At 40.1% G+C, this 24,694-nt stretch overlaps 1 protein-coding gene across 1 annotated transcript in view; it reads left to right on the top strand.

The window, feature by feature from the left end:
- Positions 1 to 24,694, top strand: part of USP34 (ubiquitin specific peptidase 34) — a 265,626-nt gene that overhangs the window by 141,293 nt on the left and 99,639 nt on the right. Inside the window, exons 28-39 of the mRNA XM_084622930.1 lie at positions 1,229 to 1,329; positions 2,485 to 2,694; positions 3,354 to 3,479; positions 5,386 to 5,508; positions 5,635 to 5,718; positions 6,152 to 6,238; positions 9,675 to 9,875; positions 10,785 to 10,867; positions 11,689 to 11,729; positions 13,431 to 13,555; positions 14,478 to 14,630; positions 14,823 to 14,927. Coding sequence (XP_084479056.1) covers positions 1,229 to 1,329; positions 2,485 to 2,694; positions 3,354 to 3,479; positions 5,386 to 5,508; positions 5,635 to 5,718; positions 6,152 to 6,238; positions 9,675 to 9,875; positions 10,785 to 10,867; positions 11,689 to 11,729; positions 13,431 to 13,555; positions 14,478 to 14,630; positions 14,823 to 14,927 — 1,439 coding nt within the window. The remainder of the gene's footprint in view (positions 1 to 1,228; positions 1,330 to 2,484; positions 2,695 to 3,353; positions 3,480 to 5,385; positions 5,509 to 5,634; positions 5,719 to 6,151; positions 6,239 to 9,674; positions 9,876 to 10,784; positions 10,868 to 11,688; positions 11,730 to 13,430; positions 13,556 to 14,477; positions 14,631 to 14,822; positions 14,928 to 24,694) is intronic.

The raw sequence follows: 24,694 nt of genomic DNA, 5'->3' as shown, positions 1-24,694 counted from the left end.
CAAATAACCCTCAGTAGAATATAGATAGGGACCACGCATCTCAAAGAACCTCCTGTTACAGGTGAGTAACCTCCTCTTCACTTTTGCTTTCTTTTTAATTTGCTCTGTTTATGACTGTGACTGGTGCCTTGCCACACCATTTGGCACTTTCAGTACTCTGTGACCTTTGCCAGCCCCGTTTCATCACTGTTTAGATAGCTATTCCACTGGCAGGGTCTTTGCTTTTGACAGAGCCTAAGCCATTATTTCACTCCAGCTTCTGCCTGCTGTAAGGTCAGAAGTCAGATTTTTTCTGGTGTTCACAAACAGATGTCACCTCCAGTTCACATTGACTTAATTATAAGTAAATTTTACTAGAGAGATTGAAGAGGAAATTATGAACAAAATATATGTTAAGCAGCATATAACAGAGTGAGACAAACTATTCATTGTGGAAAGTTGGAGGTAGATAGGCTCTAAGCTTGGTTACGCTGTTTGCTGGTTTTCCTTCAGGTGGCCTCATTATGTTCCCAGTCAGGGGCTGCACTGACCAATGCAGCTTGGAAAGTGAAACCTTCTCCTTATAGCAGTATGTGTTAAAGCTCTCACCTGCCCCTCCAGTTCTTCCATTCTGTGTTCCCATGTGTAACAAAGCAAGGCTACAAAAGGGAAGGAATGGTTCCCTCTGCCACCTGCGTTCCTTCCAGTCTTAACAGCAGATAGATGTGAACCTTTTTGGATCCTTCAGACCTAGAGCCTTCATTTAGAAGATTATAGTGCTTTATAGTGATTTAACAGTACACACTTTAGGGGCAATTAGAAGATAATTCCTGTGGCATTCAAACTTAGTAAAACTATCAGTATTTAAAATAAATGCTTATAGAATAATTTTCCAGCTCTGGAAGAATTTAATGATAGTTCTTTCAATGTGGAATTTATCCATTATCTCTCTTTCCTCCCTACAAGACAGATTTTTTTCCCTGTGCCTTTTTTATTACAAGATATAATTGAATCATACTGCTAAGGAAATATTTAGGGACCTGATTCAGAGGTCAATGAAGTCAGTGGAAAGATTCCCATTGACTTCAGGTGCCTTTGGGTCAGGCCCTGAGAGTTACCAGGGAGCTGTTTTTCTAAAAATTTTCAGCAGATGCAGTATCAATGTTAATATTCATTTTACTTTTAAAAATTATGCTTTTTAAGTAGTCAGTGAAATTCCAGAAATTCATTATGTTGTGCTTTATTGTAGGTGGTCTCATGGGACCTGTGAGAATGATTTCATCTGGGCATGAACTAACAACTGATTACGATGAAAAAACACTTCATGAATTGGGCTTTAAGGATATGCAGGTATTATCAGTGTAAAGATAAGACTTAAAGATAAAAAGATCATTTGGCATTCTGCTTTTGTCATGTGATGACCAGTAAGTGTATTAGGTGGTAAAATGTAAAATTCACTTTGGCAACATCTGACTGTTTTCTAAAACCATTATATTGTTTTCTGCTGTATAGCATAAATCCCCTTTACACCCAAAATAAAATTACAGTTAGTTCCTATTAACATACATTTACATTCTGCTGCTCTATTTCCTTACTGTTGTAAAAAGTAGTCGTTGTTTAAAAAGGCACATTCTGGGTGTATTAGTAAATGTGAAGTAGTACGTGCTGAAGGATCAAAGTAAAATTTGGAACCATTTATCTTTTGTAGAGAAAAGCAGGGGCTGGTGAAAATAACATCAAACACTAAGATTTTGGCCAAATGGTCACAACTGTTTGATTTTATGAACAGGATAGTGCCTCAAAGCATTTTGACATGAGAGCAGGGAAAAGAGGGAGGGCAACAGCCATTGAAGCTGTCAAGAGTCTCCTTTCTCCCTTTTGATGCTCAAATCCAAAATATCCTGTAAACCAACTCTCAAAAGTCCAGAATCCCTGTCACATCGTCATTTATTATAAGGCCTATCAAGGCTTGCAGCCCAGATCAGCCTACTGCCCAGAACATGAGCAAGCTTCCTTAGAGTGTGAATCCAGCCCCAGTGCCTAAGAAAGATAGGACATGTCTACTTTGCAGGAAGGAGGATTAACCTTACAACCACTGCAGATTGGAGGACTCGACCTTGCACAACCCTTCCCTTTGTCACTCCTCCCTGTCAAAGAAAAAGGCAACTTTAGAGGATCTGACTCCTAAGTTTAGCATACATTTGAATTAATTACTTTTTAATTAATCACTCTGCTGCTTCCACCTTTCGTACTTACCGTGTCAGGCAAAATCAAAGTAAATCTCCAGTGCTGCCCAATGTATATCATTTTTGAATTGTGACATTCTGTTGAAACATAGTTAGATAAAGGATCAACAGTGAAGATATTAATGTATCGTCCAAAACCAGGTTCTTAATTCTATTCTTATTTATGAGATGTCTCTGGTTTAAAAAATGGCCATTGTAGTTGTGTTGTTTAAATAGTCTCTTTCTATCTCCTCCACCCGGCCTCCCCCCTTGTTTCTAGATGGTGTTTGTATCCTTGGGTGCACCACGGAGGGAGCGTAAAGGTGAAGGTGTTCAGCTTCCAGCATCTTGCCTACCTCCTCCTCAGAAGGACAACATTCCAATGCTTTTACTTTTGCAAGAACCTCATCTTACCACCCTTTTTGATTTGTTAGAGATGCTTGCATCTTTTAAACCTCCTTCTGGTGAAATGGCTATGGAAGATAGTGAGGTAATTTAGTGATCTTTGATTAGGATGACTGAATATGTCTAGTTTAATTTCTGTCTGATCTGTTACTTCTGTTGGCCCCTGACCATGGTATCCAAACATCATATACATCTAATATTTCTATCTGTATATTTAATGTTGTATCTATAGATATAAATATATAAGATTTTTATAATCAAAATGGTATTATATTATTTACTAGTTACTATAAAAAATGTATTGCTCTGGAAAGGATATGTACTACTGAAAACATGTATGGTGGTTAGTAAGGGGATTTGGCTTGAAAACATATTTTTAAAGATATATTGTACAACTCAGTGACTCATATTCGTCTCTCGTATAAGTCCATATAAACCAATGGGATTTACATTGGGAATTTATTGGAATCAATAGTTGTGTATTTAAATCTGGGATTTATTTACACTGAATCTTTGTGCATGTCTTTATACTGTAGTGCATAAAGTAACTTAATTTTCTTCTGTTTCAGTGAGACCTGAACTATCATGCTGTATTTATAGATTTATTTAATAAACTTTAATTTGAGAATGAATTGCTTTTGTTTAAAATATTAATAAATAAATAAACTTCAAACCCTAAAATGTCAGTGAGGTTGCTTTTCTTAAGAAACTATGAATAGTAATAGATTTTTTTGTGTATGTTAGAGTGCAAGATGTGAAGAACTCCACCTTCATGCAGAAAACCTGTCCAGACGTGTCTGGGAACTGTTAATGCTTCTACCTACATGTCCTAACATGTTACAGGCATTCCAAAATATTTCAGATGAACAGGTCAGCCAACAGTGTTTGTTTTAAATGTATATAATCTGCAATTCAGTTAGACTTTTTACAGTTTACCCCAAATTGAATGATGATTGATCCAACAGAGTTAAGTAAAAAATAACCAATTTCTGCAAGGGGGACATTGTCTTGAATGAAAGGCAGAACAGTTTCAATAATAATAAATCAGGACAGGTCATAGAGACATATATATTCTCTGGCTTTGTCTTGGGTATAGTGAGAAAATAAATAAAGAGGGGACATTTTCACTTATTCTTCTCTTACTTTGTTGAAATAAAAATCAAAAGAAGTCTGTAGCTTTTCTAATTTAGTTTCCTGATTTGTGTCTTTAAAGGTAATGGGTTTTATTTAATAAGAATTAAATAAGTTAAATGATTAGTGAATGTTATCTCTGGTGACTTTACTGGTTCATGTTGAAATTAAATCTCATACATCTTGAGTTGTACAAAGCAGGTTGAAGCAATTTATTACTTTTTTTTCAAGAATTCTGTGGGTTTCATTTTAGAAGTAAATAACCTCAGATATACTTGATCCTAAAGCAATATTCTTGAACTCTAGCCTCCAAATTTTATGTGGCTTTAAAACTGAATCTTACAGTATTATTTGCCTTCCAGGTGCCTTGTTTTAAATCCCCCACTCCAGCTTTGCATAATTATAAAATACAATAGCAAGCAACCACCCACTGTTCTGGGTGTGCTTAGATTAGGTTAAATTTAAAACTGGCATTAATTGAGGTGTGAATTTTTTTGTAATAATTTTGAATGGGAGAGAATTTAGAATTTTATATTTTGTTAAAACAATATGGAGGATGTTGGGTAACATATGATTCAATTTCAGTTATACTTTTTTGGGGGTAAATGTTGTTGGGATAATTATCTTGAATAAGTATCTTGAATTCTGAAGTACTTCTGAGCATTTTTAATGTAAAAAGAGCAAATGTGTGAATTTTAAGCAACTTTCCAGTATGAACCAACCACATGTACATACACAGTTGAGTGTGTATAAAGTAACATGTTTTCTGATGTTTCAGAGATGATTGCTAATGAAAATAAAATGTTGGGTTATCATTTCAGTACCTGTTAATGGGCAGTAAAAAGTTCAGGTATGTGAGGGTCCCCCCTAATTGTAGCTGACTGAGGAAATTGTGAATAAGAGTTCTGGAAGATCGCTCTTTAATTGTGATTGAATGTACCTGAGGAAAATAAAACACTAAGAACAAAACAAATTTAAATGAAAGAATTGTAAGAGGCAAAACTACTGGGATTTTTGCCAGCAAAAATGTATTTGGCTAAATGGACTTCGTGTCAGCAAGTAAGTAGATGTTAACGGCAAAGAGAGAAGCTGGCTGCAGGGGTCAAAATGTTTGATTTTCCCTGGATAAAATTAATTGGACAGATTATTTTATTCTTTGATTAGGTTGGATTAAGTAGTGGGGTCTGATTCTGCTTTCCTGTTTGCCTTTTTGATGGTCTTTTAATGTAACAATCATGTTTTGAAACTCAGGAATCTAGCATATTGAATACGTGTTGAAGAGACCGGGAGGAAGGGTGGGTAGAAAAGAATAGGTTATCCATTCTCTGCTGTGCTAACCAGCAGTCATCATACCCTTCACAAATTTATAAATGGACCTGCAGAGGTTCTCCCAAGATTTAGTGAAGGCAGGGAGAGGGAAAGCTGTCATATAATCCCAATGTACACATGTTTAAAATACTTTAAAAATAGAACTTAAATTGTTGTTTAGATATTATGATAGATTTTGTAACTGTGCAAGCTTGAACTAGGATCTGTTTTGCCATTGTCTCTTCAAATTACTTGCCATTGTCTCTTCAAAAATGCAATTACTTTTGCCTCTATGGTCAGGCCAACATTGGATTTAATTTTCTTAACTTTTTTTAAGGGTAATGATGGATTTAGTTGGAAGGATCTCCTGCGAATAAAAAGTGCCCATAAACTTTTGTATGCACTTGAAATCATTGAAGCTTTGGGCAAGCCTAACAGAAGAATAAGGCGAGAGTCTACGGTAATATAACTTCTTCTTATGTAGTAGAAAAATAAATGTTTTTGTTTCTAAATTCTTATGGGTGAAATGTTTATTACTTTAAATTCTAGTATTGTTACAGTAATTTATTTTTCTGTTTATCCTCAGGGAAGTTATAGTGACCTTTATCCAGACTCAGATGATTCGAGTGAAGATCAAATAGAAAATAGTAAAAACACCTGGAGCTGCAAGGTTTGATTTACTTAAGTATTTTGTAATATGTAGTGTAGATTTTTCAAAATGACATAAAATGAAAGTTCTTTTAAGTTAGTATAAGATTTTAATATTTTGTTTCACTCCTTGGAGTCTCTCGATTTCAAGCTCATATCATTAGCACATAATACTTTTTGCATTAGGACACTGTCAGGAAATCCCAGTTCCTGGGCCTAAATGATTAATGAAAAATAAAATTCTTATCTAATTTTAGTGTTTTTTGCCAAAAGTCACGCCTCTCAGTTTATTATATTTTTATGCAAATTTTTCTCATGTCCTTAAAAAAATAAGTAACAGCATAATTTATCAGTGTTTTATTTCTGATTTTAATTGTGTATCTTGTAACTTAGACAAGGAGTTTTAAATACATTATGTACCTGATTTTTCTTACATTATTGTAATTTACTTACAGTTTGTTGCTGCTGGAGGGCTTCAACAATTGTTAGAAATTTTTAATTCGGGAATTCTAGAGCCTAAAGAGCAGGAACCATGGACTGTGGTAGGTGACAAGTCAGTGTTTACCAGCTATAAGATAGTTATCCCATTTGAGTGCTTCCATTGCTAGCAGCCTTTTTTATATTTACTTGCACCTTTTCTGTAGAAAAAAGAGAAGAAATGAACAATATAAAATGAACAATGAAAAGTATTGCTCATAAGCCAATTATTGTGCATTGAAAGTTGTTTATTGAGTGCTTCCATCTGTAATGGATACAAACCAGCTGCTAAATTGATGCCAATAAACACTAATTGTACAATGTAGTATTCTTTTTTTGGGAAATGTAAATTGTTGGAATAATTGCAGTTTTAATCTCCCTTTTAAAAACATTACTATTTTTATCATTCTGACTTTTTGCTATTTTGTGACCACACTTCTATATCTTTTCTGTATGTTATTTTATTTATTATTTTTTTCTGTAGTCCTAAGAAAAAATGTGCTGGTTTGTAGAACTAAAAAATAATACACCCCCCCCCCCCCAACGCCCAGATTGAAAACTAGTTTCTGGATTCATACATGCGGAGCTTTGCATCTGCACAGACCTGACTATGGGATCAGAGCTTAAGTTTGCAATAACGTGGTCAGAATATTGGAAAACAAAAGTATATTTAAAAGGGGGGTTGATCAGTGGTTTCAAGGGGAAACCTGTACTTCTCAATCTTACTTTAAAGCAGTATTGTGTTTATTTCTTGGTACATAACCCATTGTTGGCACTGAGAGAAATCACTACCACTACGGTCAAGGGGTTTATAAGGAAATTCCCTAACAGTGCACACTGGTGTTAGTCCATTTAATATATTTTGTTCATTCATTTCATTTTGTTTCCATTTTCACTAGAAAGTTTAGTAGTGATTGGATGTCTAACATAGTGAATGCCAGAGAAAATGAGGTAGGATCTGAGACTAAAATAGGGAAAGAACAAGTTAAAAATTACTTAGACAAATTAGATGTCTTCAAATCATCAGGGCCTGATGAAATACATCCAAGAATACTCAAGGTGCAGACTGAGGAGATGTCTGAGCCAGTAGTGATTATCTTTGAAAACTCATGGAAGATGGTAGAGATTCCAGACGGCTGTAAAAGGGCAAATATAGAGCCAATCTATAAAAAGGGGAATAAGTACAACCTTGGGGAATAATAGGCCAATCAGTTTAACTTCAGTACCTGGAAAGATAATGAAGCAAATAATTAAGCAATCAATTTGCAAACACCTAGAAGTTAATAAGGTGATAAGTAACAGTCAGCATGGATTTGTCAAGAACAAATCATGTCAAACCAACCTAATAGCTTTCTTTGACAGAGTAACAAGCCTTGTGGATAGAGAGGAAGCAGTAGATGCTGTCTATTTTGACTTTAGGGCTTTTGATACTGTCTTGCATGATCTTCTCATAAACAAATTAGGGAAATACAATTCCCTATTCATCTATCCACTGTAAGGTGGGCGCATAACTGGTTGGAAAACCGTTCCCAGAGCACAGTTATCAGTGATTCACAGTCAAGCTGGAAGGACATTTTGCATGGGGTACTGCAGGGATCACTCCTGCTTCCAGTTCTGTTCAGTATCTTCACTAGTGATTTAAATAATGGATAGAGAGTACACTTACAAAGTTTGCAGATGATACCAAGCTGCCCCATGAGGGAAGTCTGAAAAAAATTGAGTTTGTTTAGTCTGGAGAAGAGAAGACTGAAGGGTGGACATGATAACAGTTTTCAAGTACATAAAAGATTGTTACAAGGAGGAGGGAGAAAAATTGTTCTTTTTAACCTCTGAGGATAGGGCAGGAACCAATGGGCTTAAATTGCAGCAAGGGAGGTTTAGGTTGGATATTAGGAAAAACTTCCGAAGTTTCAGGGTAGTTAAGCATTGGGATAAATTGTCTTGGGAGATTGTGGAATCTCTGTCATGGGAGGTTTTTAAGAATAGGTTAAACGCCTTTAGAGATAAGATAATGCTTAGTCCTGCCTTGACTGCAGGGGACTGGGCTAGAGTTACCTCTTGAATTCCCTTCTAGTTGTATGATTCTATGAAATTCTATATCTTATCATCACTATTCATCTATCCATTAATGTGAGATAAACTCTCCTTATGTTGGTTATTACTTTGCAGTTTGGATTTCTTTTCAGTCTGTGTTTGTTAGACTGAGTTTGTTTTATCTGTTTGTTTTCAGTGTGAGCATTTTGTCATGTTGTAAATATAAAGTGTCATGGCTTGTGTATGTTTCAGTGTTTAGGATATTTAAAGTATCTCACACTTAAAAAAAGTAGCTTTATTTTTTATGGAAGGAGAATATTTTTGAGCTTTGTTTTTTCAGTTTTTTTCTCTTTCGAATCTGTATAAATACTTGTGATATACACTTCTCTAACTCTCTCATGATGCTTCGCATCTGTTGGTGCTCTCTCTGGAGCAGGTTTCAGAGTAACAGCCGTGTTAGTCTGTATTCGCAAAAAGAAAAGGAGTACTTGTGGCGCCTTAGAGACTAACCAATTGATTTGAGCATGAGCTTTCGTGAGCTATAGCAGTGAGCTGTAGCTCACGAAAGCTCATGCTCAAATCAATTGGTTAGTCTCTAAGGTGCCACAAGTACTCCTTTTCTCTCTGGAGCAGTGTCAGGAGAAGGGAGATGCTGTGTATTTCTCTCCATTCCCAGCATAAGCCGAAGAGTCTATTAGTGCCTTAGTTGATCTTGCATTTAGGTTTGCAAGGGGAGGAGTGGCAAATTGCAACTAAGGCACTGATCCTGCAAATAAATATTCTAGTGTAGACTCCTGCACGTGTGCAAAGTCTTATAGATTCAGTGGGATTCTGAATGGGTATAGAGAGCTAAGCTAGTGTATCTGTTTGTACGATCTGGGCCTATGATTGTGTTAGTTTCACTTGTATCGTACAACTCCTGCTGGTTGTGCTGGGCAAATGTACATGCAGGAGTAATAGTACATGTGAGATCTTGGAGATCAGAGTCCCAGAAGGAAATAGGAGGAACAAAAAATCAGAAATTACTGAGTGAATCAGAAGTTTTCATCTCTTTGTGATATTACAATACAAAATGGTATTTTTAATGTAGTTTGTCTCTACATAAGTAATTGTTTAATTTAAAAGAGTAACAAGCCATGTTAAATATTGCTTTCTGAGTTAAATGTAAGTGCCTAAAATGCTGTAGGCTGTAAAACTGAATCTTCTGCACAGAATATCATATCATCTCGTAACTGTACCTGTAATTTGGACTAGTTCTTGAAAATACTCTCTTCGTAAGAAATAAAAGATTTTAATACCAGCCCCAGTTTCTGTAATGTCTAGTACAAGTCTTGTTAGCTCTTGCCAATTAGTGCTTTAGTTGTTAGCTTTGTAGGACATTTACGTTTTGTGTTTCAAGTTCCAAAATAGACAAAGAATTACTAGAATTCGTGAAAAAGGAAAATTGCATTTTCTTCTTATCCACAGTGGCAGCTAGACTGTCTTGCTTGCTTGCTGAAGTTGATATGCCAGTTTGCAGTAGATCCCTCAGATTTGGATTTAGCTTATCATGATGTCTTTGCCTGGTCTGGTGTAGCAGAGAGTCACAGGAAAAGAACTTGGCCAGGGAAATCAAGGAAGACGGCAGGAGATCATGTAAAGGGCCTTCATATACCTCGTCTCACAGAGGTAAGAAACAAACTATATATACATACAAATACCCACATGCTGTAGGGGAGATGTTTTCTTTTATCAATCAAAGGGGGATGTGAAGTGAAAAATATTATTACTTTTTAATCAAATGAGGAAATAGCGTATTGAAAAACAATTATTAAAAAATAAATCTAAACGACATATCAGGAAATAACATAATTAACTAAAATTAGATTAAAGATGTGCAGTTTTAAAAAAGCTAGACTTTCAAGTTTATGTGCAGAATGTCCCAAAGACACAGAGTAAATGGGTATTTCTGAATGTTTCTGATGATTACTTTTTATGTTTTGTTTCAAGTATCAGAGGGGTAGCCGAGTTAGTCTGTATCCACAAAAACTATAAGGATTCCGCTGGCACCTTAAAGATTAACAGACTTATTTGGGCCTAAGCTTTCGTGATCCATGCATCTGAAGAAGTGGGTTCTTTACCCACGAAAGCTTATGCCCAAATAAATCTATTAGTTGTTAAGGCGCCACCGTACTCCTCATTGTTTTTATGCTTTGTTTCCTCCATCAATTCCTGCTTTGGAAGATGGCCCATCACACCTGGTGTTGAACAGTGCTAGAACCTACCTGTTAAGTCCCTATTATTCTTCCACCCCCAACAGTAACCTTTTTTTAAGCTTGGTTTTCATATTATATTTTACATGCTAAAGGGGACAACATATTAATATTAATAATGTTAAAAACAGTGAACTGTTGGAAGATAGGGATTTTGGTCCTGCTGTAAGTGAGAATTACAATGCAAAACTGTGTGTTTACTGCCAGTGTGTCTTGTATAGTCACTCACCCATGCAGTTTTTGGTTTGTTTTAAAATTGACATAATGAGTATAATCTAACCCCATTGTTATATTAACTTTTTTCTTTTAACTTCAATTTTTAAAGGTATTCCTTGTACTTGTCCAGGGAACAAGTTTGATTCAGCGACTTATGTCAGTTGCTTATACGTATGACAACTTGGCGCCTAGGTACAATAACTTTTTATTTATGTAGTAAGGTTTAAAAAATGTATGCATTTTCATGATAGCTTTAAACTTAAATCTATGGTTTTTCAAAGGTCAGAAATGAATAAAGGGTATGAAACATAAACTAAACTATGGTTGTATAGTTCCTCTCATTAATTTAGGCAAGTGGTTCTCAAACTTATTTCACATGATGGACCACAGTATGATCCTTTCATGAACCATCTCGCCTCCCAGAGCCACTTCTGTGCACTCTCTGCAGCTGTTACAGGTCTTGATTACAGGACAGTATGAAGGAGAAAAGATTAAAATAAATTTGCTTGAACGCTATGTGTCCTTTTCCTGTGCCCATTCGCTATTTGGTGTTGATAATGTGTGTGTACACTTACGTACGATGCCACCTGAGGACTACATTTTGACAGTTATTGTTTTGGCTTATTTAGATGAACCTTCTGTATTTGTTGTATAACGTTGTATCAAAAAACTTACAATTGTTGGTAATATGTGGTAGCACCAGAAAGAAAAGCACCTTTACTTTTTGATTCCAACTTGAGTTTTCAGGCCCAATAGTTAGAAAAACTGTCTTATTTATAAACTGAAATGAATTTATGTGGAAGCTATTGAGTGACAATAAACATGGAATCCTATAATGCCATTATAGTCACATCTGAGAGTAAAATTACTTTTAAAATTATACTTTATGAGAGGAAGAATATATTTTAAGTGAATATGAGAAAAGTACATTTTCAGTTCTTACATTTTCAGGTATAATATATTTATTTTGTTCTGTAGTAACATTTAATTGGTTTGATTTTCTTCCTGCACAGGGTGTTGAAAGCTCAGTCTGATCACAGGTCAAGACATGAAGGTTAGTGCTGTAGAAAATAGTTAATTTTTATTAATTGATCATAGCAAAAATATCATACAACTATTACAGACCATGGGTTTGATTCATCCCAGCTAATGCAGTTGAAAGGACAGAAGAATCCCATGCACCGCTACAGACTAGGGACCGAATGGTTAGGCAGCAGTTCTGCAGAAAAGGACCTAGGGGTTACAGTGGACAAGAAGCTGGATATGAGTCAACAGTGTGCCCTTGTTGCCAAGAAGGCCAGTGGCATTTTGGGCTGTGTAAGAAGGGGCATTGCCAGCAGATTGAGGGACATTGGCGAGGCCTCATCTGGAGTACTGTGTCCAGTTTTGGGCCCCACACTACAAGAAGGATGTGAAAAAATTGGAAAGCATCCAGCGGAGGGCAACAAAAATGATTAGGGAACTGGAACACTTGACTTATGAGGAGAGGCTGAGGGAACTGGGATTGTTTAGTCTGCAGAAGAGAAGAATGAGGGGGGAATTTGATAGCTGCTTTCAACTACCTGAAAGGGGGTTCCAAAGAGGATGGCTCTAGACTGTTCTCAGATGACAGAACAAGGAGTAATGGTCTCAAGTTGCAGTGGGGGAGGTTTGGGTTGGATATTAGGAAAAACTTTTTCACTAGGAGGGAGGATGGTGAAGCGCTGGAACGGGTTACCTAGGGAGGTGATGGAATCTCCTTCCTTTGAGGTTTTTAAGGTCATGCTTGACAAAGCCCTGGCTGGAATGATTTAGTTGGGGATTGGTCCTGGTTTGATCAAGGGGTTGGACTAGATGACTTCCTGAGGTCCCTTCCAACCCTGATATTCTATGATTCTGTGTGTTCCCTTGTGTCACTGGAGCTGCTTTGCCCTAGGTGGGGATTCACATCCCCAGAGCAAGGCAGATAGTATTTGCACCACAAATCTCCCCTGGAGCTTCTTTTAGACAAGTACAAAGCTTCAACCCGAGGCTCAGTCTACAGAAGAGTCCTGCCTGAGAGAGCTGCTTGGGGGAATTGTTGCCTTCCAAATAGGTTCACATTAAGACTGTAAAAGTGACATGAATATTCACCTGTATTTTGACTGGCAGCAGTCTTTGACTCCACCAGCAATCCCCCCATACCTCCCTAAGATTATTCCTGTGAGAATTATTTGTATAGGAGCCATTGTCAAGTTACAGCTTGTATGTTCACAAATACACAGGCATCTCCCCTTAGCCTTAGGCCTTGTTCTGGACTCCTCCTCTGTATCCTGTCACCAAGGGCCTGAGAGTGGTGTATCTGTAGATTTTGGAGCCAGAATTCTGACATCCTGTGTGTGTCACCTGCCAGAAATTGGCCCTTAGCTGGTGGGAAGAGAGGAGTAGGGAAAGCTGAGCTGGTTCAGGGAGTGCCATAATTTAGTGCTGATATGGTCTATCAGCAAATTACCTCCCACCTCTTGAGCAGTGAGGAAGCAGGGAAGGAATTGTGTTTCAGAATGATGTCTCATTAGTATAGTGTAATTAAGAAAGAGAATCAACATTTAGTAACCAAATGGATATATTACTTCAGCTTTGGTGGCATCCTAAATGCCAAAATGAGGGTCCTTTGTCACTCATTATCACAAGTGAGAGAGAGATGTTATATGCTTTTGTCCTTTGTGACTGTTCAACCCAAAAAGCTTTTTAATGTAGAAATTACATGGTGACTTTATTCCACCTCTTATCCCTTTAGTTACTCATTATTCAATGTGGCTCTTGGTGAGTTGGGCCCACTGCTGTTCTTTGGTGAAATCCAGCCTGGCAGATAGTGATCATTTACAAGATTGGCTAAAGAAACTTACCCTTCTTATTCCAGAGGTAAGATAATGGAAAGATCATTGCATATTAGTTAATAATTCATATGGACAAAATCCAGCCCTAGTGTCTTTTGATGTTACTCCATCAGAATTCAGAGGAGTGTGTTGCGTACTGATGCTATTACTTAAAAAAGACTCATGGGGTAGCTGTGTTAGTCTGTATCCACAAAAACAACAAGGAGTCCGGTGGCACCTTAAAGACTAACAGATTTATTTGAGCATAAACTTTCGTGGGTAAAAACTCAAAGTGAGGTTTTTACCCACGAAAGCTTATGGTCAGATAAATCTGTTAGTCTTTAAGGTGCCACCGGACTCCTTGTTGTTTTTTTAAAAAAGACTGTTCAACCTTTCTTTTTTTAGTCAAAATATAGCAAGTGCCAGTTGCAACATATACAGTTAAAGGTGTACAGTTAATCAGTTTCCATTATAAACTCCTGCTCTTCTTCAAGTGCTTGCACTTGTCCATTCCAATGTAGGTGTGTGTGCGCACCCCGGCACAGCTGCCAGAATTTTTTCCCTTTGTGGTATCTTTAGGGTTGGCTCCAGCACCCTCTTGTGTCGCATGCTCATAGCGTTGTTATAAAGGGCCCAGCCGACCTGCTCCCCTCAGTTCCTTCTTACCTCCCTTGATGGTTGCTGGAACCCCTCATTGTTTGGCAATCCTTCTCTTAGTGTTTTTTTCTGACAATTTTAGTGTAAATAGTTCTTGTAGTTTTAGTAGTTAGTTTGTAGTTTTTAGATAGTTTGGACGCCTCCACACTTTATAAAAGATACTTCCATAGAAATATACTCTGCCTAAGTTGTCTAATAGTGTTTGGAGAACTGTTATGTATGTACATATATTAGACAAAAGTGAAAAAGGAAATAGCATATGCAGTATTATTTTAACAATTTGATTTTATATGAAATTTTTTTTCTTGAAGACTGCAGTTCGCCATGAGTCCTGTAATGGTCTGTACAAATTATCTCTCTGTGGTTTGGATGGGGGAGACTCAATTAATCGATCCTTTCTGCTACTGGCTGCATCAACATTATTAAAATTTCTTCCTGATGCTCAGGCATTGAAACCTGTCCGGGTAAGAATTTAACTTTTCATTCCAGCTTTATGTTAAAGATGAATTGCAACTGCTTTCCATCATTCTCATTTAAGTCAAAAATAATAAGTCCTATAGCAGTTAATGGATTTATCATCTTGTTTTATCACAGTTTAAGTTAAGCAAGTTTTTTGTCAGGCAGATTTGTGAATAAAAAGGTGTTTCTTTTCACAGATAGAGGATTATGAAGAGGAACCAGTGTTACGATCTGGTTGTAAGGAATATTTTTGGTTGCTGTGCAAACTGATTGATAACATACATGTAAAAGATGCCAGTCAGGTAGGTACAGTTAATTTACATTCATTAAAATGGGTCTTTGTTTTCTTTTGGTTTTGTGAGATTGATTATTATGAGTATTTTAAGTTCAGCCAAAGTCAATGTAACTCCAAATCCAGTAATAGAATATTGTGTGGTAACTTGCATTTGATGAAATTTTTGCTCCTGAATTAAACTGAAAATTGTGCTATTTTAAATAAATGTATAACATTACAGCCAACATTATAGATATTTATTTAAAAAGTAATGTAGAGCCGCTACAATATATTTCCATCAAATAACTTTGTCTAGTGTTTCTTACATAAATAAAAAGATAAAACCCCAAACTCCCTCATGAATACTGACATTTATACAAGACTAATTTTTGTACATAGAGATCTTTTTGGAGAACTTGCATACTCATAGAGAGCATCTTAGTTAGCTGGGTTGCTATTTTGCTGAGGCTTTTTGCAGGTCGTACATACAGGGAACTCCTTACTCCCTTTCAACACCTGACTAAGGCCTGGTCTACACTTGGGATGGGGAGGCAAGCTAAGTTGGTCTAAGTTACACAACTTCAACTACAAAAATAGCGTAGCTGAAGTCGACGTACTTAGAGCTACTTACTGCGGTGTCTTCACTGTGGTAGGTCGACTGTTGACACTCCCCCATCGACTCCGCATACGCTTCTTGCTCCAGTGGAGTACCAGAGTCGACAGGAGAGTGCTTGGTGGTCGATTTATTGTGTCTTCACTAGACGTGATAAATCAACCCCCGCTGGATCGATCGCTCCGGAGATAAGTGTAGACATGCCCTAAGTGAGAGCAAGCAATTTGAAAACTTCCCTTAAAATTGGTCTTTTCTATTCTATGATCCTTTGCTCATAATTTTTACAGAATATAGATAATATTGTTGTCGTTTCTGGGGACTGAAAAAATAAATATCACTTTCAAAATATAACATTGTTGGTATATGCGCATTTATTGAAAAATGACATTTAGATGGCTGTACATTTTTCTTTGTACAGTAGGTTACTGAAATTGCGAATTCTTCAAGTAGTGTCCCTGTGGGTGCCCTACTTCAGGTACGTGTGCGCCCTGCACCTCTGGTTGTAGGTTTTTGGTAGCAGCGCCTGTTTGGCCAGCACATGCACTGTATACATCCTTGTGCCCAGTACTGAGGCTAAGTAGGACTGTGCGAGTGAACTGCCCTTGGTTTCTTCTCAGACGCTTTCAGCCAGAGATGGAGTTTAGTGTGTGCCTGTTTTCTCTTTATAATTATAGATACTGTTAGTTATTTAGTAGTTGTAGAATATTAGTACCTTATAGTTGTTGGAACTGTTGTTCCTGTTTTTCTTTTTCATAAATAAATAAATATACACGCACACACACTTTTCTATTTTCTCCTATTGTGAAGGGTCCAGAAGGCTTTTTTCTTCTATCTGAGATGCTGGGCTCCCCAGGTTTTAAAAGGTGCTTCTCCTATTGAGAGGCTATTCCAGTCAGTGACAGACATTCACTGTATATGTTGCTTGGGAGACTCATATCCTCAGGAAGTGCAAGATTTGCACTTCTTTTAAGGGAAGATCCTGTAAAAACAGGGAAATTAGGTATAGATTTTTAATGATGGCGCAAGCCTTAAGACTGGCTTTGGACCTTGGTACAGAGAACCCCCCTGTACAAGGACCTTCTGTTTCTGTTAGTGCTCTGACAACAGCATGGTCCCCAAGATCTTTCAAGAGGAAGGCAGCGTCGAGACCTGGTCTCTGGTACTCTGCACAAGTGAGGTACCAATAACCGCTCCAGCAATACAGAGAGCTTCCCACTCAAAGACTGGAGTGGGATAAGAGAACCAGAATAGAGAGTTCCTCCTCAAAGAGATTTAGGTCACTGGAGACCTCAGGCCCCAAGAGGCATATTATGAGGCTCTGAATACTCAGGTACTGTGAAGCACTCTAAGTCTTCATCTAAGTCCTGTACCTCGGTGGTAAAGGACACAGAGTCAAAAACCACTACTGCTACCAAGAGAGCGGCCTCGTTGGAATCCACAGTTCCCTTGGTACTGACACCAGCGCCTCTGACAACGGCATCAGGAACAACCTCGGTTGCTGTACCAAGCTCTGTTGTGGCCTGGTATCTCAGGATTTCCAGTACTGTAAAGACCTCATGGTACCAAATGAGCCTTCCTTGCAACCTCCAGACTCACTTTGGTATCTAGGTCTGCTGGGTCACTGACTGCTTATGACTTTTACTATTCAGGAAGAGGGGTTGTCACCTCCTGTACAATATGTGGAGAAGCATTCTGACTCAGAACTTTCGGTTCTTCTAGTAATGTCCCTCTGGGTGCTCCACTATAGGTGTATCTGCGCCCCTGTGCCTCTAATCAGAGATTTTGGGTAAAAGTGTTCATTCGGCCCACACATGTCCTCTCCCTCGAGAGGTTGCATCAAGGCTATCTAGCTCTGTGCAGGTGAACCACCCAAAGTTCCTTCTCGACAACCTTTGGCCTCAAACTGAGTGAGCAGTTGTCTCTTCATTCTCTGCGTCATTACCATAAGTTGTAATTGTTTATAGTTCTTTTATTTCCCTTAATAGTTAGAGTTTCCGTTTATCCCATTGGAATAAAAAAAGAGAAAGAAAAGAACCTCTATATCCTGCTTCCCACTCTTTTCAGGGGGGACCTCCCCTCTTCGGTGGTGGTAGTAGTTCAGACTTTTAATGTTTTTTTTTTTAAAGGGGGGGGGTAAAGAATGATCGGAGATTTGTGGTAACGATGCCTGGTTGGGCCGTAGCCGTCTTGCGCCAGTCTGAGTGGTTACATAGCGGTGTGCAGCCAACCGTCCCCCAGTTCCTTCTCTACCACCTTTGGATTGAGTCAGAGAAATCAGCAGCACCCTCTCTTACCTCAGATAAGATTTATAGTAGTTAGTTTATAGTGATAGGTTAGCTTAGTTGTAGTTAGTTTCCATATCTATTGACTTACTTTAATTTCTTAAATTAAAAAAAAAGTTTTTCCTTTATCTTCCCTATCTACCCTTGCCTCCTCAGCAGGCATACAGCCTTTACCTCAACAGGGTTTACCCCTGTTTTTTTTTCTCTTAAGAGACCACTCCCTCAAGCATGCCCAGCGCACCTGGTTTTAAACGCTGCCTGGCTTGCAGACTATCCATACCGGTTTCTGACGGCCAGGCTCAGTGTGTCCGCTGCCATGGCAAGACACACGTTACTCAAAAGTGCCCATGCTGCAGAAAATTGACAGCTAGGGCAAGAAAAGCCAGGGATCTCCAACAGAAGTTCCTCAAGATGGAGAAATCCCTCAGACCAGCCTCTGACTCTGAGTCCAGGTCACCCCCCTGGCCAACAGTTGCCAATGGCAGCCTCTGACAGGGTCTCTGCTTCAACTTCAGCTGCCAAGGAGCCTACTCCTAGAAGGGCTACCAAAAAGCAGTCACAGACATCTCTGCACTGAGAATCGCCTAAACAAAAGTAATCTCCAATGGAAAAATCTGCCCCGGTACCGAGAGCATCAGACCACGAGGCACTGGAAACCTCCGGCACTCAGTGTTCCCAAAGAGCTAAAGACCCTGTGTGGGCACACTGTAATGGAGGCTCATATAGCAAAGAGAAACCTTCCAGCTCAGCACACACAGAGCCAAAGAAGATCTCAATACCGAGTGGTACAATGGTACCTGTGCCGCACAGCTCTAAATCCTTGGCACCAGCTGCTTCAACTCATGCTCCCGTGCTGTCCACAATGCCATCCCTGGCACCGAGCCTCACGATACCACAGGAGTTCATAAGACATGCGGACCTGGTAGTGGCTTCAGCACCTGAATCTCCTCTAATTGGCACCAAGGGTACCCCATCCAGATCCCTACCTAGCCAGCTGACTACTCCCTGCAGATCAGCTCCCCCATCTCCAGTGACAAGGAAGAAGAGGATGATGCAGTAATATATGCTCATCATTCCTTACCAAAGCCAGGACCATTTTGTCAACAACCACCTACAGATATACGAGGATGATATGGTCACCTATGGGCACCACCCTTATACTGTTCCCAACTAACTGGTCATACTGGGTTCCATGGGCAATGTCTAGGACCCAGAACCGCAGTCCAGCTAGCCCACCGATGTCCAGAACAGCCGATTCCCCTTCACCTGCTGTCTGGCACCCTCTGAAACACAAGAGGAAGATGCTGAGGAACTTGAGCGCACAGCTGAACAGAACACTTCGCCGCCTGCTCACATCTCATCTTCGTCGCCAGACGAAAACATAATGCCATCACCCCCTACTACGGGGGATGATTTCAAATCCTTTCAGCACCTCTTCAAAAGGGTTGCTGAATCCCTAGACATTTCATTGGCACAACTAGCAGAAGCCCAACGTAAGCTCACTGACATACTCCAGGCATCCCCAACAGCAAAGATAGCCCTGCAGGTAAATGATGCTAATATGGAGCCTGCGAAAATCATCTGACAGACTCCAGCTACTTCATCACCCTCGTGTAAGAGGTCTAACAAAAAGTATTGTGTCAGCAAAAGGAGCTGAATTTTTATTCACACACCCTGCACCAAACTATGCGGCCGTGCTGGCAAAATATATACACAATCTGTTCTCCAAGATGTCAGCCTTTATTGAAAATGTCCCACATGACAAAAAAGAAACAGCACAAAGCAAACATTTCTGAAGGGTCTCTCGTCGCCAGGACAGCCCTCCAGACATGGCAGCATGATCCATTGCCACATCAGTTGTCATGTGCTGTGCATCCTGGCTCCATCTCTCCGGATTCCCAAGGAAGGTCCAGGCCACGGTTGAGGACTTACCTTTTGAAGGACAGAAATTATTTGCAGACAAAACCGATGTCTCGCTACACACCCTGAAGGACTCATGGGTGAGTGTGAAAACCCTTGGCATTTACGTACCTGCAAACAAAAAGAAACAGAATGGGTTCTACAATCAGAGATTCCGACCCACGCCATATTCCCAGTCACAAAGACAGTACGACCAACGGCATAAACTAAAACAGAACAGACGTCGACAGAACCAAGTTCAACCTGTGATGTCTCAACCATCAACCTCCAGACAATAATTTTGAAGATGTGGTCGAGGGCATGAAACCTCCAGTCTCTGATTCCAGAACCAGAAACCCTTGCGCATTCGGAGACTGTCTGTCACCATACTACCCAGTCTGGAACACCATCACGACAGACAAATGGGTTTTAGAGATTATTCAGAAGGGCTACTTCATCCCCTTTATTTCTATCCCATTTACCTGCTCCCCTTCCCCATCCCTCTTCAAGGACCCTTCTCATGAGCACCTGTTACAACAGGAAATAAACCACCTTGTACAATTGGGTGCTGTGGAACCCGTACCGTCACAACACAGGGGGAGAGGTTTTTATTCCCATTACTTTCTAACTCCAAAAAAGACTGGTAGGTGGAGACCCATCCTGGATTTACGAAAACTCAACAAATTCATGAGAACACAATGTTCACCCTAGGGAAACAGCATTTCCAGTACAGAGTACTACCCTTTGGTCTTTCCATGGCCCCAAGAGTTTTTTCCAAGCTTCTCGCTGTCATTGCAGCTCACCTCCACAGACAAGGAGTGATATTTCCATACTTAGACGACTTCCTGATTAGGGCACTAACACAGCAAAAAGGAATAAACGCCAGAGTACCACAACCCTGTTCATGGACCTAGGATTGCAAATAAATGTACAAAAGTCCACACTCATTCCTGTCCAAAAGTTGGAATTCACAGGAGCGTACCTCAATTGTCTCACGTTGTTTCAACGGTGATGGGCAGACCACACACATCTGCCAGAACATGCTTACAACTCCTGGGGCATATGTCAGCAACAACTTTTGTTGTACAACATGCCAGGCTCTACATGAGATGCTTTCAGGCCTGGCTTCAAACAAATGTATATACAGCACAGACATTCTCTCAACAGACACCTCACAATGCCACACTGGGTAAAAGACTTGCTAATATGGTGGACACAACCACAGAACGTCTGCTCAGGAGTTCCTTTCCAACAAAAAGCTCCAACCATGACATTCACAATAGACGCTTCCCTAGTAGGTTGGGGGCACATCTATACACCAATACAATCTAAGGCCTCTGGTCTCCAGCAGAGTCCAACCTGCACATAGACTTACTGGAGCAAAGGGCAGTCTGAAATGTATGTAAGCGCTTTCTTCCTTTAATCAAGAACAATGTCATCAAGATCCTCACGGACAATATGGCATGCATGTTCTATATAAATCGCCAAGAGGGAGCATGATTATACTCCCTGTGTATGGAGGCAATACACCTTTGGAATTTGTGCATCACCAGCAGCACAGAGATATCGGCATCCTATCTGCCAGGATATCAGAATACAGCAGTGAACCTACTAAGCAGGGATTTTTCACAAACCCATATGTGGGAGATGGATCCTGGAATTCTCAAATCCATATTCATACTGTGGGGGTTCCCCACCATAGATCTATCTGCAACAGCTCAGAACTCCAAGTGTCCACGATATTGCTCCCAGGCCAGATTGTGACACCACTCTCTAGGTGACGCTGTCCTCCTAAAGTGGAAGGTGCCACGGATATATGTATTTTTCCTGACTTCAGTCCTAAGCGGAGCAATTCAAAAGATCGTGCAGGACAAATCTGAGGTCATTCTCATTGCACCCACATGGCCCAAACAAATGTGGTTCCCATATCTGCACCATGGCAGTGAAATTCCCTCAAACCCTTCCCTTAGTGTCTCACCTTCTATCGCAAGTTGTGGGACGCATCCGTCACCCCAACCTCGCGGTACTCCACCTCAAGGCCTGGTTATTCCATGGCTGACAAGGGTCAAGAAGGACTGTTCTGAGGAAGTGAAAGATATATTACTGAACAATCGGAGACTATGCAGAAGAAAGACACATATCCATAACTGGAAACAATTCTGTACCTGGTGCCAGGACAGATAGCTCTGTCCATTGTTGGCCCCCCTACTGAGAATTTCAACTATATATTGGGACTTAAAAAATTGAGGCTAACCACAAGCTCCATCAGAGTACATTTGGCTGCCATGATCTCCTTCCACGACAAGGTGGACAGAATCACTATATTTGCTCAAACGCTTCCTTAAAGGCATAGAAAAGACTTATTCCACACTAAGAAACCCTACACCCATGTGGGACCTCAACCTTGTTCTGCGCCATCTCATGGAAAAACTGTTAGAATCCCTTGCAGCTTGCTCTTTGTTACACTTATCAATGCACTTTCCTCATTGCCATCATGTCCGCAAGACGGGTGGGAGAATTAGGTGCCCTAATGGCACACCCACCTTCTGCATTCTTTTAGGATGTGGCTGTAGGATTACTTTATCCTTAATTCATACCCAAGGTCGCCTCCCCTTTTCATTAAAATCAACTCATCTACTTACCTATATTTTTCCTGAAGCCACATGCTGATGAGAGGGAGGCCTCACTCCATATGCTACACTTCTTATAGCATTAGCTTGCTATACAGCAAGAACAAAAACCTTCAGAAAATCACCTAGACTATTCTTTTCTATAACAGAATTCTTGAGGGGCCAAACCATCTCAAAACAGAGACTATCCAAATGGATATATGGATGTATCCATTTGGGTTACCAAAACAACAATCAACAACCTCCGCCTGGAGTTTGCACACACTACACCAGAGCGTTAGCAACATCAGTGGCCTTTCTCAGTAATGTACCTATATTGACATTTGTAGAGCAGCTATCTGGGCATCAGCCCATACTTTCACTAAACACTATGCTTTAGAACAACAATCAGCAGCAGCTGTTCAGTTTGGACTTAGTGTTTTCCACAGTCAATAGACCAACTCCAAACCCCCTCCCCTCCACTGAGGGGCACTGCTCAACAGTCACCTAGAGTGGAGCACCCACAGGGAAACTCCTCGAAGAAGAGCTTACTCATCTTGTTCAGTAACTGAGGTTTTCAAGATGGTTGTTCCTGTGGGTATTCCACTACCCTCTCTTCTCCCCTCTACTTTGGAGTTTCACATCGATTATCTGAAGTAGAGAAGGAACTTGGGGGTGGTTGGCTGCACACTGCTATGTAACCGCTCAGAACGGCATGAGACGGGTACGGAGTGTGTGTGGCCCAACCGGGCACTGCTATCTCAAATATCTGATTACAAGCGCAGGGCACCAAGACACCCAAAGTGGAGCAGCCACAGGGACAACCATCTTGAAGAACCTCAGTTACTACACAAGGTGAGTAACCGTCTGATCTTCACTAAGAGGGTGGTGGATGAGCTGCAAATTCCACAACAGCAGGTGGCAGATACTCATCACAAGCTGGTGGATCATCTACATGCTTCCTCCTCATCCAAAATCGCGCCCCCCATTAACAAGGCGATTCTAAATCCGGCCAAAGTCATCTGACAGACACCACCCTCCATTGCACTGATGTGCAAGAGAGCTGACAAGAAATATTACATCCCTCCCAAAGAGGCAGCCTACTTCTTTCAACACCCTCAGCTCAACTTGATTGAAATAGACTTGGTCAATACATGGGGCAAACAATATCATAGTAAGTCAACCCATATGATTGAGATTGGAAAAGATGGCTCTCTTTGGGAGGAAGACATATTAGTCAGTGACTTTACTGTTCAGAGTCACGAATTATCAAGCGGTCATGGCCAAATTTGATTTTATGAATTATGGGAAACTCAGGGCATTCTCTCTACATTTACCAGAAGTGCAAAAAGAGCAGTTTCAGGCCATTGTCAGCAAGGACCCTTTTCACGAGACCCTGCTTAGATTGTCTGTTATGCCTATGGGCAATAGAACTGGTCCAAGCAAACTCTTACACCTGTCCATGAAGACAACATTTTTGATTGCCATCACCTCAGCTAGAAGCGTAGGAGAAATAGCAGCCCTGATGGCACACCCACCCTTCACTGTGTTTTTAAAAGACTTACTTATTACAAAGTAATACTGAGATCGTATCTCAGCTTTCTCCCTGAAGTGGCCTCTGCCTTTCATTTGAATCAATAAATCCATCCTCCATTTTTTTCCCTGAGCACACATCGTGACAGCAGGGAGGCGATTTTTCACATGAGATGTTAAACATTTTACTTAGACAGGGCTAAGGACTTCAGAAAGTCTCCTAAGCTCTTCCTCTCCTTAGTGAAAAGATCCAAAGGCTCCTCAATATCGGCTCCAAGATTATCCAAATGGGTCTCCGGTTGCATTCATCACTCTTACCAAGGGTGCAACCTGTCCCTTCCATCCAGAATCCATACGCGCTCCGCATGGTCAATCTCTACCTTGGTCACATTCCTTAAAGATGTCCCTATCTTGGAAATTTGCAGAGCAGCGACTTGGGCTTCTCTGCCCATACTTTCATGGAACATTATATGATCACTGGAGCCTCAGCCTCCAATGCCATCTTCAGCTTCACTGAGCTCTCTGCAATAACAGACTCCACTATGAAGTTCCAGCCCCCAATGGGGGATGCTGCTGTGAAGTTTCCTATAGTGGAACACTCATAGAGACACTGCTTGAAGAGGAAGAAGTTACTGACCTTGTACAGTAAGGATGGTTCTTCGAGATATGTGTTCCTATGGGTACTCCACAGCCCATCCTCCTCCTCTCTACTTTAGAGTTCTCAAGGTGGGACTCTGCAGTAGAGAAGGAAATGGGGGTGATTCACCCCCATTTAGTGCTAGGTAATCTCAAGGCACACCATCGAGGGAGGGAGAGCGCATATGTGGGCTGAATGACACTGCTACCTAAAATCTCTGAT

The sequence above is a fragment of the Lepidochelys olivacea genome (assembly GCF_965140295.1).
Source record: "Lepidochelys olivacea isolate rLepOli2 genome assembly, chromosome: 3".
Lineage (NCBI taxonomy): Eukaryota > Metazoa > Chordata > Testudines > Cheloniidae > Lepidochelys > Lepidochelys olivacea.
This window is presented reverse-complemented; position numbering and strand designations above follow the sequence as displayed.